The following is an 18,220-nucleotide window of genomic DNA, read 5'->3' as shown; positions in this document are numbered from 1 at the left end:
AAAGAAATGAAAATTACTTTAAAGGTGCTGGTCTGACTAAATGTAATTTGAAGGAAAAACATTATGACTCCATCTGTTAAAGGAACAGTTCAACGTTTTGGCAAATGACCTTATTGCTGATGGAAGAATTGGTACCACTCTCACATCTGTACACTACCTATAGGGCTGGAGCTGGCAGGCAATGAGCTAAACTAAGCTTAAAAACTGGAAACAGCTTCGTCCTTAAAAAATCAGCCTACCAACCTCTCTAAATCTCTCTTATGAACACTTGCTGTTTAAGCCACATACAGACAGTTAAAACTTAATCTGTTGAAACTGAAAAACTACAATGTGGTGGCGCTGGTAGGGGTATTTTTTAACTTTGGACAGAGTCAGGTTAGCTGTCCTCCCCTGCTTCTAGCCTTTATACTAGTGCATCCCACCATGTCTTAGCTCTGGCTTTATGCTTAACGCACACACATAACAGAAGCATCAATCTTAACATCTAAATCATGGGGGGAAAAACAGGTTTATTCAAAAAAAGAAACTTGTGTCCAAGCTTAGAAGCTCAGAAGCATATCGACTGTTTTCCACAAGCATTTCTCCCAGTGGAGGCTCCGCATTAATTGAAGGCCATATGGTTTGCAATAATTGCTCCTCAAATTAAACAGAATAAACGTAGCCGTATTTTCTTTTGACATCAAGAATCTAATCCTCAATTCGGCTGTGGTTACGACAGCCAAGTGGCATTGTGATGTCTAAGACGCAGCTGCGTGAACTGTATCTGATGATTTCTGCAAAGACTGATTCATGGTACCTCCAGACGAAAATAACTTCCAATTGTCTGTTAACATGTTGACTGGCTTCCTAAAGAATGAAACAATGCTCACACATGTACAGACTGGGCATGAAAACAGGATGACACCTGACAACCTTGGAGCAAAAATGTGTCTGAGACAAAAATATGTCAATGTAGCACGGAAGTGTAAACAGGATTTGACATGTTTTAAATGAAAGAACTTGTTGTGATATAATGCTAATCACCTTAGGCAACAGTAAGCAGCTTTTTACTCATGGCTGGAGCATTTCCTATTTACCCGTTATTTCAAATATAGTTTTCTCCACAATAATACAGTTGGTTGGGGAGGAAAAGATTCATGGTTTGTCACGTCCAATTAATGACAGGAAGAAAGGGTCTGGATGTTAAATATTGTCGTATCCTGTTTGGGTCTGCGGTCCAGGTGGTCCAACGTGACTGAAATCATATTGCATCATCTCCCATAATCCTTCTGTTCAGGTTGTCCTCTCCATCCACACATTTGCTTTTTTGGTTAGCGTCAAAAACATATACATTCAACAACATTCACAGTTTTGAGCCTCATCATTTAAATCAATAGTGATGCGTATAGACGAAGAAATAAATCTATAAGTACTGCACTGACACTTTGACTAACTTTGGTCTCCCTGTAGAGCTCTAACTATTGTTAATGAGATCCTTCAAAGTAAAGGGGCTCTCTCGCTCTCCACCTTCCCCTTAAAGGCCCCACTGTGGAGGAAACCAAAGCTGCCCCAACAATGATGAATGGACATCATTAATGTTGTTCATCTGTTTACCTTTTACTCGGCAATCTGGGAAAATGAGGGGTCAAAAGCAAGAGGGAAATGTGCTTACTTTGGCACTCCAGTTCCTGATAGCCACCCATTTGGTCTTCACAACATCAAGAGACGTGAGGGATTCATTTATTCGACCAGCTGGCCTTCCTTCAATCATGAAGCCTTATTGCAAAACTCAATTCAAGAAGAGGTTTAGTTGACATTTTCTGGATCATAGATAGATAGATACATCTATCTGCATAGTAGGCTGGAAACAGAAGCCTTTCTCTCCTTTGTAACTTTGTAGTATCTAGTATCTTTGAGAAAGTAGATGTCAAACCTAAGATGGAATTACACAGCTAACAATATGGCTAACAATATCATGCTTTGTGATTTTAGCAAAAGCATTGAGGGCCTCAAGGTTGTTTTTACGATCTGGCAGCACAGAAATCCATCTGCCCTGAAATGCGCTATCACTCGAGCCAGGTTTGCTTGTCTTGTCAGCGTGTATTTATTGTGCAAACAATTTGAGTCATCTTATTAGGCCCTATCAGCTGGTTGCACCTTTAAAAACACAGATAGATCACTGAGCAGATGGCCAGACGGTGGTAAGAGTCTGGCTCTGTCCTCTGAGCAAACAAAGTCTGTGTGGCAAAGTCTCTCCTAATCAAAATATCTGAAACGAAACATAAAAATCACTTGAACTATACCAAGACATGGTGGCTTTACTTCAGCCTGAGGTTGATGTAGAAGGAATAAAACAGCTTCTGGGCAGTCTTGGGTCCATCTGCAACAAGGTGGATAAATAGACAGAAAAATAAGATCGACACTGTTGCAAATGAAAACGTTCTCCACCCAAACAATGACAGCACAGTTAGTGAGACAGGGCAAAAACAGAATAATTGTAGAGTCCAGTTCCCTGAAGAATCACAGTTTGTTTCCATTCTGTCCTCACCCTGAATTTCAAAGAGCATCCATCATTGCCATGTAGAGATACAATTTAGTAAAAGACTACTGTGATATTGCCCGGTGTAATTAGAGGAAACGTCTTTCAAAATCCCCATTTGTCTGCACTTACTGATGCTCCGTCCGGGTTGATGGAAATGGGGGGATGGCTTCCTCTGCTTTAAGTGTCTGAGTTGTTAAGAAACACCACACTCCTGAGTGTGGTCTGCACAATAGCAGGAGGCATTGGAGCTATTCAGCACTGTTGAAGGAATGTGTGGAAGCCCACAAGGAATCCTTTCGTTCCAGGGTTTCTCCAAACACAGAAGTCCCATACTGAAGATTAACTCTGTGTCAACAGTAATAGAATCTCCGTCTGTCTCTGCAAACTTGACTAAATACTGAAGCCACAGAGGAAAAGCTCTGTGCATCCTGGAGCCGGGGCCAGCGGTGCTCATACCATCCATGTCACCGCTGAAAAAGATCTCTAAATGTTTACCTTGCCTGAATAGCTTTTGCAGAAAGTCCTGAGTACTCAGAGGAGTGTGTACTCTTGTGGTGTAAATCACCTGTGGTGTATAGTCTACAATTCAGAAATAAAGCCCCAGCAATAGAGTCACAATCTCTATGATAACCATTTATAGCATCAAATAAATTATTACTTGTTGCAGCTTAAAAGGGCAATGAATGAAAAAAAAAAAAAAAAAAGCTTCATCTCATGAGAGTGAGCCCTGTGGAGGCAGATGAAGCAGAGAGGAGGACAGAGAGGGGGAGGAGATTTAAATGGCCAGCTTGTGAAAAGGTGGTGTGGGGCAATTAGAGGCAAGTGTGCCTCTCTGCCGACTGGAGCTCAGAGCAGCACTGAAAACTGAAACTCTCGATGCAACTTCACGCACGTTCTTTTTTTTTTTTTCTTCATTTGGAGCGGATCATCACTTCTGGACTGAACACATTCCCGTTTTTACTTTGTGCCCTGAAATATGCTTTGTCAAAACTTGCTGCCACTATTTCTCATTAGAGTCGTTTTAGGCTTTTTATTTGGATTTTAGATGTGCTTATCAGAAGAAGTATTTTTGACTACATTAGCCTACCTTATTGCCCCAGCATCTCTACTTCGCCTCTGGGGCCTTATTCATTAGTAAGCACAATCTCCTTCATCAGGTTACACGAGGCAGCGGAGCTACGTGACCACACTCAGCTTTACTAAACCGGGAACGGATGACTCGAAAATTCCCACTCAGCATCTTTTTTCTTCTCGGGGCAGTTTGGTGCTTTTTGTTGGATTGTTTCATCGTGCGCATCGGGAGCCATCACCTCCTCTCCACTCGCAGACATCGCGAAATGAAACTCGGTTTTGTCATCCAGGCTGTGGTGGCACTTCATCTGCTGCTCTCACCTGCACAGGTAAGAAGTTAACATGCACTGAGACTGGATTTTCTGTCGTTTTAACTAAACACAAGACTGATCGCATACAGATTCACCCTCCATTTATATTAGTCTATAATTAAAACAAACTAAACTAAGCTAAACAATAAAAAGTAATGATACAGATTTTGTGTATTACACTACGTGCTTCTTGTTCGGTATGGTGATTTCCTGGTGAAAGTCAAAGATGTTCACAGAAAACAGTCAGCAGAAGCCTGTTTTATGAAGTGGTTAACAATCACTTGTGCTTTTACACGTTTATACTGTTTTGAATGGGCGCCATCCTGCTCACTTCATTCATAAGGTGAAACGTGACAAACTGCATCACTCCGTCTGTGGAACACATGATGCAAAGTGACTTACTGTTATGTTGGGGGAAGATCACTAAGCCCATAATTACAGACACACCATTCCTCCAAGGCTAGTTTGGCAGACATGGATAGAGAGATTTTTTTCAGTGCTCTGATTTCCATGTTTAATTACATTTTAAATAAGGCATTTGCAGTGAACATTTGAATGGCAATAAAAATAGTTTTAAAACTCTGTACTGGAGGTAACAGAGCTTGGTGAGTTAACAAGCTGCTTAGTCTGTCAGACTGGAAGTGTTGGCAGCGTGTCAGGTAAAACTGGCCAGAAAGTTTACAGTCTCTAAGTTCTCTTTTCTTTTGCACCTGCAGGTTTTCATTCCTGTCTTGTTTTATTTCAGCATATGTCTGCATGTTTTAATGGGTGCATGCGGTGTGAATAATCACAAAGGAGAAGATGAGCCATGTGTACGTGTGCAAAAAAAAAATCTATTGAAACTTAATTTCAAGCCAGTCATATCACTGTCAGGCTGGCAGTGGATTAGTACAAAGCTGTTCTGTTCTCTGTTGCCGGGCATTGCCTTTTAGTCTCATAATGAAAATGTGCCAGAGCAGGACAGAGTGAAACTGGAGTGAGAACTCATTCAAAGGTCTGTGTTGCGCTGTAAGAACACTTGTAAGAGGATGTGCCATAGGACAGCGGGACTTGTGCCAACTAACGCTCAGGCTCTTGAACCCATTCAGTCTCTGATTTCCTCCCAAGGTGGCTGTGGGCTGGCAGCTATCTCTGACTGCGCTCATGTTTAATGCAGAACCAGTCCAGAGCCGCTGTCATACTTCATACACTGCTGCTGCCTGTTGAACAAAGTAACACTGCAGCAGTTTCCCTTTTAGCCGGGCTGCAGTCCACATATAGAAGTATTACACTCTCAGGCTCTCAAGGCTGGAAAAAGCCCCATGTCGCACCAGATTCTCGAGCCGGAGACTTTGCAGCTGTTGCTGAGTTGAGAGTGAGTGGGAGAGGCATGGGATCACCACATCTCCACTAATCCTCATAATCAGCTCATGGCCTGCTTAGTCAAAATAGGAGTGACAAAATCCAGGGCCCTCAACATGTAGCAGGTTAAATAGCCCCCCGCTGCATAAAAGACTGACAGTAAATGTAAACTGTGCAATTCTGAGATTTAGCAACCTATCTGTGTGGTCACACAGACGGTCTGTGCGAACCTGAGATTCTTCTCTCTGAGGTGCTTCTCTAACTCCTCAGTTGCAGTTAATTGCTTTATGTTGAAAGATCAGCTTAAAAAAGTTGCTCTGCTTCCTGGCTTTAATTTCTGCATATAAAGATACCATTAAAACATCTGAGGAATTCAATATTATTAGCAGACTTGCAAAACTGATACTAGCAGCTCTTCTCAAGCCATAGTGACAAAATGAGGCTCTCCTGGTAGGTGTCTGGTCGTGCCAGCGCCCACAGTAAACTGTCAGACTGGCATGCCGACGTGGAAAAAGCAAACATTGGCCATGTGGTTGGGAACACTATGTATGACTGCCTGTCTTTGGGATTCTCTACCGATGAATATGCACCACTAATTTATCATGATGATTTCTCATCACTGTCACAGCTGGAGCTGCCATTAGCAGCCTTATGACTCATGCAGTCATTGATGTCCGCTATGAAACGTGGAGTAGCCAAGAGAGGGTGGGGTTAACTTCAGTTTTGCTCAATAATTTTGCTTTACTACCAGGGATTTACAGCATACTGCAGCTGTGTGTGTGTGTGTGTGTGTGTGTGTGTGTGTGGTTGAACCATGTAGCCACTTTTTATCAAAGGAAATCCTCTTTTTGATATGTTTAATTAAACAAGGCAGAGATTTATTGTGGCCCTTGCAAGCTCTTTTCTTCTTCCTATCATCATGATGACTTCGGTTTGTTTATCAGGGCATTGCAGGAGTACCTAACTTTTTCATTTGCGACCTCTTAGATTAAGTAATGTCCAATGTATGTCCCATTATCACTGATTGGATATGTCAATAGTTAATTACCAGGTAAACCAAAGAGTGATATTTTTCCTGTTGTTTTTTATTAATATTTAATGGCCAGAAGAGGTAGAATTTTCAGTTTTCTCATAAATAAGCGACACTATAACAGACATGAATATGAGGAGACTATAGGTTAAAACATGCAGTTATATGGAAGGCACCTTAAGCAAAAGGCTACAAGCTCCCCCTGTATTCCCCCATTTAAGTTTTGATTTACTACGTAAGTAGTAAGTAGTAGTAGTAGTAAGTAGTAAGTAAGTAAAAAAAACAAAAAATTGTTGGCAAGTGTAAAGGTCAAGTACAGGCATGTACATGGTGAGATTTGTGAATTAAGCACCTAAACAGCACAGATGAAGATATAAAGTATCTTTAAAATATCTGGCAATCATTAGACTATGTTTTGATTTATCAGTAATTGCTGATAGAACTCACAGAATTCATGTTTGTCCCAGTTCCTGTGATTCCATATCTGTTTATGTACAGCTGTGATTCTCTCTCCAACACACATACAGTAGATGGCTCTCGATAGAGGGTGGAAACACCTGGGTTTCCCTTTGGAACAATGGTGGCCTCTTGGTCACCCTGTCACTAGGGCTGTCTAATGGAGAACATGATATAACAGCCATCCACCACTTATTTTGTTCACACTCCTCGACACTCTCCATATCCTGTTCAGTGTATTATTGGTACATCCTGCGCCTATAAACGGTATACTGTGTATATGTGTCTGTGTGTAAACTACAGCACTGAGTGTCATTGCTTAGATCCAGCCTGCACTTAACTCTGCATATTCAAAGAGCTTTGCCAAAATCTGCAGTACCTGTTGCCTCCTGCCCACCTTGTTAAAAAAAAAAACACTGGAATGGTCTGAGTACAATAGCTCCTCTTTACTGTCATACAACACAACACAATGAACCCAACTGACATTAATCAGAACTCCTGAGTGCTGCACAACTCAGGATTCAGCTGTAAAAAAAAAAATCTCTCTTTTATATTAAGAAAATCAGTGGAGGATAAGAATCGTAAGCCTCTTTGGTATGCAATTATGAAATTCTTTGTCTGTTGGATAAAACCATAGAAACCTAATATAGGAAAAACTTCTTGCCTAACTCATTTCACTTTGCCACCAAGTGACTCATCACTTCACCAGTGAAGCATGTTCCTCACGTCTCTGAGCGAAAAAAACAAAGCAGTGAGCCTCAGCTTCTCCTCTTGTATCTGTGTGTGTGTGTGTGTGTGTGTGTGTGTGTGTGTGTGTGTGTGTGTGTGTGTGTGTGTGTGTGAGGACATGACGTTATGCAGGTGTTTCCTCTACGCCATCACCAGCAGCAAAACAATACTTGAGTCTGACCATCTGCATCACACACATGTGCCTGTGTTTGTGTTCATGGCGTGTGTGTGTTTTTTTTGTTATTCTTGTCCATAAGTAACCAAGTGTAGATGGTGTGATGTCACGTGTCCAGTTACAAAAGAGTTTCATAAGCGAAAGGCTTCTTAGATTTCTGAAACATCAACAGTAAACATCAGGCGAAGGTTTCAGAATCAAAGAACAATTTTTGTCAACATTCAGCTCAGTTATTGACAATCAGATATTAAAAGATGTCCCTTCTCTCTCATATCCTCACACATCTATCTAGTTCTATTTGTGTTGTTGTGGTATTTCTAGTTGTAATGCCCTGGCCCAATGGGGGGTCACAATCACAATCAGGAAATATGGATTTCTCCTTCCTCCTGCGGAGGAGGAGGAGCGGTGGTGCTCGGGGCAGCCGTCTACTCAGCAAGCTTTAATCTCCCATCTGGATGTAATTTACTGTGGTTTACACAGGGAGAACAGCGTTTACTGTAATAGAGACCACAATTACCACCGGTCAGTCTTATCTCAAGACCTGTGTCGTGTGTGTGTGTGTGTATGTTTGCGGACGGGGTGCATGGTTTATTCAGTGGTTGTGTGTGCGTTTGTGTGTGTGTGTCTTTAGGGGGACATTTGTGCATGCATTAATGGACTTACACTGAGGAAATGGTGTTTATCTAAATCAACATTTATGGACCTTTACCTCTCCCCTGTCACTTGACCCTATTTTAAGTTAGAAAAAAAAACAAAAGCAAAAAAAAACATGATTGCTTGTAATCTCACTGCACTCACACTCACTGCAGAGGACAAAAAAAATACTGTTAAGGATATAATTACCTTTGTCTTAAACGAGTCGTAGAGGGAGTCTTAGAGGAATTGTTTAACATTTTGGGAAATGTGCTTATTCGCTTTCTTGCTGTGAGGTAGATGTGAAGGTCGATACTACTCTCATATTTGTGCATTAAACAAGCTTAGCATGTGCTTCCTTAAAGACTCTAAATGAGGGGAGAGGAGTCTGTAATGCGTATAAAAACTGAAATGTAAAATCAACAAGTTTTCATTTTACAGGGGCTGCTACCAACCAAGAAATAGTACAACACATAAACCCTCTGTAAAACCATAACATGTGATTATTACACTTTTGTTCAGATTAAACAAACCACATATAACATGTCAGTGAGGTGTTGGTTTTTATGGCCTTTATGCTAAGCTAAGCACACAGCCTGCTGGCAGAGCTTTCTATTTAACAAACGGATTTGTCTACAGAGTAGGGTATCTAACTTTTCCTCCAACTCTCTGCAGGAAAGCTAATGAATGCATTTCCCAAAATGTCAAACTATTTTACTGTTAAGCTACTGGACTTACTTCAAAATCATGCAGTAACACATTTGTTAATTTATGCTACTTTCTGGGCTCTCAATCTGTAGGATGCTCAGAAGAAAAGTGGGTGTTTTCTAATCTGTGGAATAACTCTGCATTTCAAAGGCTCCATTCACCCAGATAACTTGAGAATTTCCAACATGCTCTGTTGAAGTTCGTTGGTGTTTTGGAAGTGCTGTATGATCACAAGCCCTGGCCTGACCACCCTAAAGACCCAGCTGGATACTGTCAGACCTGTAATAGCACCGCTGTCATTGTAGCTTCACCCACCGCGTGTATACAAAACAGAACCTGGCTGTAGATAGATGCAGGGACCTGCAGGCCCCGTGAGAGGCCTGAGAATTAATGTCGCAGTCATGGTGTTGATGATGTGGAATCTGGCTCTCGATAAAGGATGGATGAGGAAGATCAGTGAGGCAGGGAAGTTGCTCTGTTTCTCACTTGTCTAGCTGTCTCTGTGTTTGTATTCACTTGTTCTGCTTTACTGCTCTCTGTCCTGTGTGGTCTCCTGTGCAGATTCAAGCTGCAGTCAGACCAAAATCAGGACACAGTCCCCCCCTGGCCTACATGTTTTCAGTGAGCTGGAGATACAGGTGCTGTAGTGGTCTGGATTATGGCTGGGAAGTCTGCCAGCTTTGGTTTTTAAATGTTGTTAAACGTACCCTGCATCTCCCAAATCACCAAACTCTGTTCAAGAGCACACTTAGCTGACAGATCACCAAACCACAAGACAGCATCTCATCTGTAGTCTGTTTATCTACACCGTCACCCTTACCCAATAAGTTAAGTTTGAAATTGGATCCGTTTGGAAACCAATGTAAATAGTTGCATTATGCCAAATCTAGCTGGAGTCATTATTTGCCAGAGTCAAGAGGAATTGAAGAGGGGTTTTTCAAAAACTCCACCACCCCCAAGCACATAGCACTCCTGGTTATCTGTTATTTATTTCACATTTTTTGTCACTAGTGATTCTTAGGAAAGTTCTTTCATGATTCAGTGGTCAGTTTACTCAGCTTGAAAGGGATCAGTGTTCATGCTGTTGTAGTTTGTCAAAAATTATCGCTATGACTAGAAATCTGTAATCTGACTGTAGTAACATCAGTTTACACCTTTTACTCCTACTGGATAACATTTATGTGCTTAAGGTAGGCTAAGACGGATAATCTGATGTTCATGATTTTTTTTTTTTTTCTCATCTAATAAGGATTTGAAACTGAAATCCCTCTCCTGGTCAAACTACACCAAATATGGGGACGTTGTCGTGAAATGATGCTTGTTTGTGTCGTCATTGCCTGTTGGAGAGTATGAAATTACATCTTTATGTTATTCCACATTGACTGTGGATATATAGTATGTTAAACTTGTAAAGCCTTTCTCATCTTTTTGACCAGTCAAAGCAGTTTAGCATTACAGTCAGCCATTCACGCGCCATTCATACGCTGATGGCAGGCACTGCCATGCCAGGTGCCAACTTGCTCGTCTGGGAGGAACTAAAGCATGAGCACACTTGCACTCTGAAACACAGCAGGATTTCGATATGTTGCACAAGGATACTTCCTCAAATATCTTTGGTTTCAAATTACTTGAAAATGTGGCTCACCCTGATTGTCATTGTGTTGCAACCCAAAGAAGAATATAAACGTAAATAAGAAATAAGAATATAAACGTCATGAGAAGTTGTCCTATCTATTTAGGATTAACTGGAAAAGCAACCTATCTGACTTGATTTTCATAACTTTCAAAAGTCTCCATTTCTCCTTAAGAAAAACACTGTGGAATAAACTGGCTGGTGTCCAGATCTCTTTGGCTATTAGCCATAGTACCTGCTGTTGAATTGCCTGCCACCCCCTCCCCAGCTTGACCCTCAAAGATGAAAAATCTTTTATGACCATTATGCTGGGTCCCCATCATGTTTTGTTTTTGCTCCCTACGCATGCTGCCCTTCCTCTGACAGATGGAGTTAAGCAAGGAGGTTAAAGATGACGCAGTTCAGCTGTGTGGGAGTGGAGAGTAATGAGGCCCGGAGCCTCTGTGGCCTGACAGCGGGAGCCCAGGGACACAACAGGTCCTCTGATCTGACCCAGAGGACAGAGCCGACTCTCAGCCAGCAACTTACAGGCTTTCACCAGAGACTTCAGAAACATAGACTTGTCTTTAAAGCGCTTTGCAATCAAGCATGTCGACGCCTGATTGCTACAGTTAGAGCTGTAACAGCGAAAGATGTTTTAATTTAACCCCTGTTGCTCGAACTAACTGCCCCTCACTCTGCAAAACATTCTGGTCACAGTCATGAGATACACTGGGCTGTGCTCTCTGAGAAACATATGTCAAGAGCTGAAAAAAAAAACGTATACAACTATGGGACATCGACCAGAATGGGCTGGGTCGCGTGACCCTGATTTCATATCCATCATGTTAATTATCCAGTGAGAATAGAGTCTCCACAGACATAAGGTTAGTACTGAAAAGATTCGCCAATTGATCAAGGCAATCCAATTTTCAAATGTATTCAAGTATAAGTGGCACTTGTTAAAGCTTTTTTATGCTATAGTGATCAGAGTATTGAGCAAATTTAACATGCCACTTTTTCATTTTTACGAGTGGAACTATACTACACAGTTAATTCAAAAAGTAACCCATAGAATTTTTATTTTATAATGAAATTAAGTGTTGGTTGCTGGCCAGTGATTCTGCAGCCGATGATTGATTTAGATCAGTGAAACATCTGTGAGCTGCCCACTTTTTAGCGTATCACTCATCCATTTCTTCCTCACTCTAGCATCCATTTCTTTTCAATGTAAAGCCAAATAAGTTGTAATAAAATCAGCCTCTAGCTGCAGTTTATCAGTTATATGTTTTCATTTCCCTCCCTAGCTGCTTTGTAGGCTGTTTTCTTGTGTATGTCCCAGTCCTTGATGTTTAATCTACCATCAACAGCAATATATTTTGCATTTGATTGTGCAGGGAATCAAGCATGCATAACTCAGCAGAGTGAAAATGTTTTTCTTTTTGTGTGATGGTTAAAATGGATGTTTTTTTCTTCTTGTTTTTTATTAGCATTGGAATGTAGCTTTTTAAATGATTTCACAGCACTTTTTGTATTTTCCAAAACCCAGATGTTGCACGTAGCCTACATTGCAGATGACACAGAGTAAAGGTACTCCATCATTAGCTAAGAGTAGAAGAATTTATAGTCAAGTCAAGTCAAGTCAGGCTTATTTGCTTAGCCCTTAATCATAGTTAGTCTCAAAGGTCTTAACACCCACATCATGAAAACAATAAATGAAAATGACACAGACACTGACTGAAGACAAGTTAAAAATTCCCTGAAAAAGGTCGGAAGGGAATTAAGTGAAAGAAAACTTGAGAAGATTACTTAGATTTCTAGCTTCTGGGATTTATTAGACAAGTTTATACACATTTACTGATATGAAGTGGTTCTCCCTTTCCAGCAGAGCTGAATTACCTCTCAGTCACCATTAATCACTCAGTAATACTGCAAGTGCAAAGGGGGGAGAGAAATGGCTACGTGAGGAACTTCATGCAGCCTTTCATAATCTGGCAACTTCTTGTGGGCAGCTCACTCATCTGTTCTCAAACACAGAAGGTGCCAAAGATGCTTCCCCGCCATGTCAGGGCTTAACCCATAACCGAGGTCAGAAAATCCTCCCCACCTCACCACAATCTGAAAGGCAGCTGAGACCAGAGCCAAAAAAGCCCTTGTGATGTGGAGCAGCCTAGTGAACACCCATAGACAAGAAGAGACAGCAGATCATATGCCAATTAACACTGGAAAAGGATTTGTTTTATCTGCAAGAGAGGATAAAAAAAAGATGATCAATGCCCCAGAGAGTGGGAGTGACTTTTAACAATAACTTAAACTGAACTGTGACTTTCCCATGCTGCGCATGAAGCAGATTCTGCAAGTGGAGCTCATATCCTGTGGTGCTGATGTAACGCCGGCACAGCTCAATGAACGCCACTCTATAGAACAACTCTTCTGTCAGAGGAGCAGCTGTACATTTTGGCCAGATGACCAGCCACTTTGGGACAAAGAGGGAGATGCCTGAACAGATCCCCCTAGCACAGGGAGGACCAAACCTAAATGGTTGACTGGAAGCTCTTGTGTATCTATTGATATGAAGTCTGTCATACAGTTCGTTCTGTTGCAGAGAAGACCGATCTGTCCCAAATACACAGACATGCCACTTATGTCAGTGACAGTTTTACAGGAACCTCTGAAATGTTTATGTGAGTGTGAATGCATCATCATCATCAAAGCAGGACATTCCTCTTTAATCACATTGTTTGGGAAAAAACGACTGAGTGTAGCACTGCGCTGACAGATGCTATCCTCACCGACAAAACAAGAAATTTGGCTCTTAACAGGAAGTAGATGCATTTTAGCAACAGACAGATGGTGTTAAAGCAACAGTCCTTATTGTCGTCATTTGGGAAAGTTCTGTTAGCTATTACATAACTTATGTTCCAACACTTTCACTCAGTCTCACTTCGAGTGCTACAGTATGAATGGAATCAGGTGTGTGTGTCCCACTAAAACTGCAATGTAACACCCGTGATGAGGAGAGATTGCAGAAGCAGGTTGTCTGCCGCCGGTCCAGCTCTTCTGCTGGAGGGTATTTTATCAAACGTAGATTTCCCTTCCTGAAATGGAGTCAACTAGAGGTTTTGTGTTTTCCCAGGCGAATGAGAAATGCATTCTGTTTATCATGGGAGTATGGGAAAAATCAAGACGGAGGGGAAAACCATCAATGGGAAAATAAATAGAGAGCTGAATCTTACACCACAGGAAACAGGTTTTGAACCTAAACAGTTGGGCACACAGAGGAACGTGATCTATATGAGAGACTGGATGTGCTGCTTGTCAGACAGACTTTTCCACTGCAGGGTAACAAAAAAAGGTGTGTGATCGTCTGCTGTATTTCACTGTAGTTCCAGACATCACCACTAGAGGACAAAGATACTTACATTTCTGATTTTGGACTAAAACTGCAGGCTGATGCCGCCCTTATGTGCAGGATATTTTGTCTGTAATACACGTTCAAGTTTGAAATGCATGTATTAAGGTACTAGGAGGTGTAAAATGCGAAAGTGTCCTTACACCTTTAAATGTTTGCCATTATCTTTGTTCTGCTCTCAGCCGTTTAATTTGGATGCCCATCCAAAAAGATTAAGGGTTTTACATTATAATATGTAGTCACAGCGTTCCTGCGTGAAGGATCAAAACTGGTAATTTAGATAATGACTTTTTTTCTGTTTCAGAGCCTACCCTTGTCAAGCATAAACAACACAACTCAAGGTAAGAAGTTCAGTCTGTTTTATGTCTTAAATCTTCTGTGAGTGTTGGGGATGTTTCTTTTAAAACAATGCTTTACAGCAAGCAAATCAACAACAACAGTTACTCAGAAAAAGTGCTTCCAACTATTTTGTCAAACCAAAATTGTGTTGTTTGTAGATTAAACTAAAGTCTGATGCAACCCAAATGAATGTATGCCAGATCTGGTGAGATACCTTTGAACAGGAGATTAATCTATATTGTGTTTGTCACGCATCGTCAACTTCTTGAATCTTGCATGTAAGTTCAATGAATTTGAACTGAATCAAGAGAATAGCAGGATATGTCTGGGCTAGCAATGATTACTCAACTTCTCGCTTTCTTCCATCATATCTTTTTGCTCCCTCACATCACTGTAAATGAATACCGCTAAAGATTAAATGATTTGAATGCTCAGCCATAGGATTAGAGGACATATAGCAGAAAAGGCCAGATAAGCAGCAGCCATACAGTCATCTCAAGGAGCTGTAACCAGTGAATTGGCCCTTTGTGCTTTATAACATTATAGTTGTTGGCCTCGTCTCCCTACCGTAGATGCTTCCTCCGAGCCCGTCTGCTTTTATAAACAGCTGTTGTGGTGTCAGGCTCCATTCGGTGACCTCAGGGGTCACTGCAGTCCCAGAGGTGCCTGCGGGGCAGCTCAGCTCCACCTCCAGCCGGGTTCTGTTCATGGCCATGTTTCCAATGTTTGTTTTCTCTTCCTTCTCTGTTTGTTCGGCCATAGTCGTCCCTGTTCCTCCCCCACAGACTGTGCAACTGGGACACTTTCACACATATACTCCCACAGGAAAGCGTACTGTACATTAAACAAACATTTTTACTTCAAATTGAAAACAGGATACACACTGGCGTACCGCAAGTGGTTTTATGTTTCTGTGCAATGTCACTGTATAAGGTTGCCACAGTTGGATTATTGAGGTAATGCTGATACTGTTTATATAAAAGTATCATTAACAGTGCAGTTTTTTTTCCAAGTAGCATAGTTTTTTGGCAATTCTGTTTAAGCTTCATAGACACAAACTCAACAAGTCTGCACTGTGAAAGTAAGCCAGGCAGACGAGAGCTCTTAAACAAACATACACCTACATTATTAATCCTACTTTTTATCCACAGTGTTGATGTTCCAAGAGGTGTGGGGCCGCAGCTTCTGTCGGACCATTGAGAAGCTGGTGGAGGTGGTTCAGGAGTACCCTACAGAGGTGGAGCACATCTACAGCCCCTCCTGTGTGCCTCTGGTCCGGTGTGCTGGCTGCTGTGGGGACGAAAACCTGGAGTGCCACCCCACCCACACCACAAACGTCACCATGCAGGTAAGACAAGGGCATTGTGCAATTTAAAATATATATATATATTTTTTTTAATTTGTGTTTTCCATTGCTGCATTTACTGTAATTGCTTCTATTGACAATCTTAACTATTTTTTGAATCCCTCAGCTGTTGAAAATCAGGCCCTCAGAGCCGGGTCAAGAATATGTTGAGATGACGTTTGTGGAGCATCAGACATGTGAATGTAGGTAAGAAAACAAACCATAATTTGTGACATGAAGCATTCATAAGTATGCAATTATCAACCCTGTCTCCTAGAAATTATGTTTATACACTACTATATAACAACAGCAAAGTTCCATTTTATCAAGATTTCTAATAAAAATATCTGCCAAGTTATAAAATGTTCACAATAAGGTCACTGACAACATATTTCATTTCACAATAACTCCAAACATTTACTTTATAAGCATTTAACCAAAACCACTATATTTTCCTAGCTTCACAACAAATGCTTTTGTTGTCCAAACCTAACCACATGACAGATGGGAAACTCAGTCTCTGGGTTCACTATCCCCACCACAACCTCCATATGACCTCAATAGAAATGTAGCACTTCTCTCACAAGAAACAAAAATGCAAGTGAATCTTATCCAGCAGTTATGTTTTCCTAAAAATAGTTTTGGAAAAATAAAATGGTAGTATATAAATGTCATTTTCTAAGAGACAAGGTTGGCAAATACCTACAATGACTATTAAATATCTTCTTGGATCTCCTTTCTAATTCACTGAAACATCTGCTCCTCAGACTCAGGAAACCTATTATGAAGATTGAAAGGTAAGAACATGAATATTGTTATAAGATAATATCAGTTTTGTTGAAAAGAATAACAATTTTTCATATCAGAGAATGGAGGCTATTTCGTAATTTTGTTCCTCTTGTAGGAAAAGGCAAAGAGGAAGAGGAAGGAAGAGAAAAGAGCGACAAAAAACGAAAGACTGTGACAGGTGACGACGCTCTCTTTGGAGAAGGATTTCATTTACCCTTCAACTGTCCATTAAGAGCATTAAAGATGCATTATTCTTTCTTGTGTTTGTCAGGTGCCAGAACCCTCGCAGGTAACTGCAGCGGCGACCCAACCCGCTGTTGCAGTGTGTCTCACTATTTATTTCCAACCCAGTGACGGCATCGAGTCTCCTCTGCTCATCTATCAATACTGTGGCTGCAGTCAGAGACTCAAGCAGCTGGGTTGTTTTGCTGACATGCCCTCGTGCTGATGGGCAGAGCGTTTGTAATGACCAACTTCAGAAGGAAGTGTGTTTTGATTGAAACACTGCTGTTACACACCTGACACAATGGACATGCCTGGGAGCCAGTGCAATGTTGAACCGAATAGACGATGCCTTCTCTCTTTATACTAATTATTACTGTACCAGTTATTGTGATTTGGTCGTTTCTTTTGGTATTTAAAGGTGGTTACACTTGTTTAAAATCTATATTTATTGATACAGCTGAATATATTTGGACCAGCAATCTTTTAAAAGTTTGTCATCCTTTGTTAAAACATTATCCTATAAGCCCTGCCAGCATATGTTGGATGGAGTGAGCAAATTCCTTATACATGCAATAATGAAATGTCTCCCTCTAGTGTTTCTGGAAAAACTGTTTGTGGAAACAGTGTTTAAAAACTGCACTGTACCAAAGTACGTTTTTCTAGATCAACTATACAGTCGAGATTAAACACAGGACAGTGTTATCACAATCAATTCCATCATCAGCTTATATTATTATTTCTGAATTATTATTTATGAAAGAAACAATTCCAACCAACTCTTGCTCCGTATGATTCCTCTGCCTCCGCAGTGGCACATGACCAGACATGAGTTTGAAGTGTTTTACTGTCAGTTCAGACCTAAATGAAGACAATATTTATCAGAAGAGTATATCAACAGATGATACAGACGTGTTAATAAATCGCGATGTTATATAAAACTGTCAAAAACGTTAACTGTTCTAATCCACCTCTCTTTGTGTGTTGTTTTGGAGGTTTGGATTCAAAGTTAATTGCATTTGTTTTATGAATGAACAAAACTTTTGCTATATGGAATCTAACCATTGCTGAATCAATTTTTAAAAGGCAACAGATCGAGATAATCGAGCCTGCAGGGAGCAGTGTTCCCATATTACAGTCACATCTTTTTATTTCAAATCACACCAGGAAGTGTGCATCAGGCTGCAGAGTGGACGTGGCAAGCTGAGTAGGAACGGACAGATCAATACTACAGTAATCAATACACTTAATACACCACAGGTGTCTTCCTTTGTCTGTTTTTGGAAACACTGCAGTAAGGAAGGGATCATTTGAAGTAATTATGTAAAATTATGTCCTTTTGTATTTTATTTTCATGTACTACACAAAGAAAACTCTATGAAAATGTAAAAGTAAAATTTCTAATGTGTTAGTATTTTTATTTCATTTAAATATTTATTTTGTAATTAAATTGTTATGGCTGTCAGCTTGTCTTGTGTGATTTCTTTTATTAGCTACAAATCATGCTAATGACCTGGGTCATAACA

The 18,220-nt window shown here is 40.7% G+C and overlaps 1 protein-coding gene across 2 annotated transcripts; it reads left to right on the top strand.

Moving 5' to 3' along the window:
- The first annotated feature begins 3,500 nt into the window (after positions 1 to 3,500).
- Positions 3,501 to 18,148, top strand: pgfb (placental growth factor b). Of its 2 annotated transcripts, none has more exons than XR_011585297.1 (7): positions 3,501 to 3,921; positions 14,304 to 14,340; positions 15,490 to 15,686; positions 15,811 to 15,886; positions 16,451 to 16,480; positions 16,588 to 16,650; positions 16,744 to 18,148. XR_011585297.1 is itself a non-coding variant. In XM_070842301.1 (7 exons), the coding sequence occupies exons 1-7, from the start codon at positions 3,736 to 3,738 to the stop codon at positions 16,763 to 16,765; spliced, it is 615 nt and encodes a 204-aa protein (XP_070698402.1). In that variant the 5' UTR covers positions 3,501 to 3,735; the 3' UTR covers positions 16,766 to 18,148. The 2 variants fall into 2 exon arrangements, 1 of the variants encoding a protein (XP_070698402.1); XM_070842301.1 differs by having other exon boundaries at positions 15,811 to 15,890.
- Positions 18,149 to 18,220: the final 72 nt, after the last annotated feature.

This window comes from Pempheris klunzingeri, chromosome 13 (genome assembly GCF_042242105.1).
Source record: "Pempheris klunzingeri isolate RE-2024b chromosome 13, fPemKlu1.hap1, whole genome shotgun sequence".
In the NCBI taxonomy this organism is placed as follows: Eukaryota; Metazoa; Chordata; class Actinopteri; order Acropomatiformes; family Pempheridae; genus Pempheris; species Pempheris klunzingeri.
The sequence above is the reverse complement of the archived record's forward strand: the minus strand, read 5'-3'. Positions and strand labels throughout refer to the sequence as shown.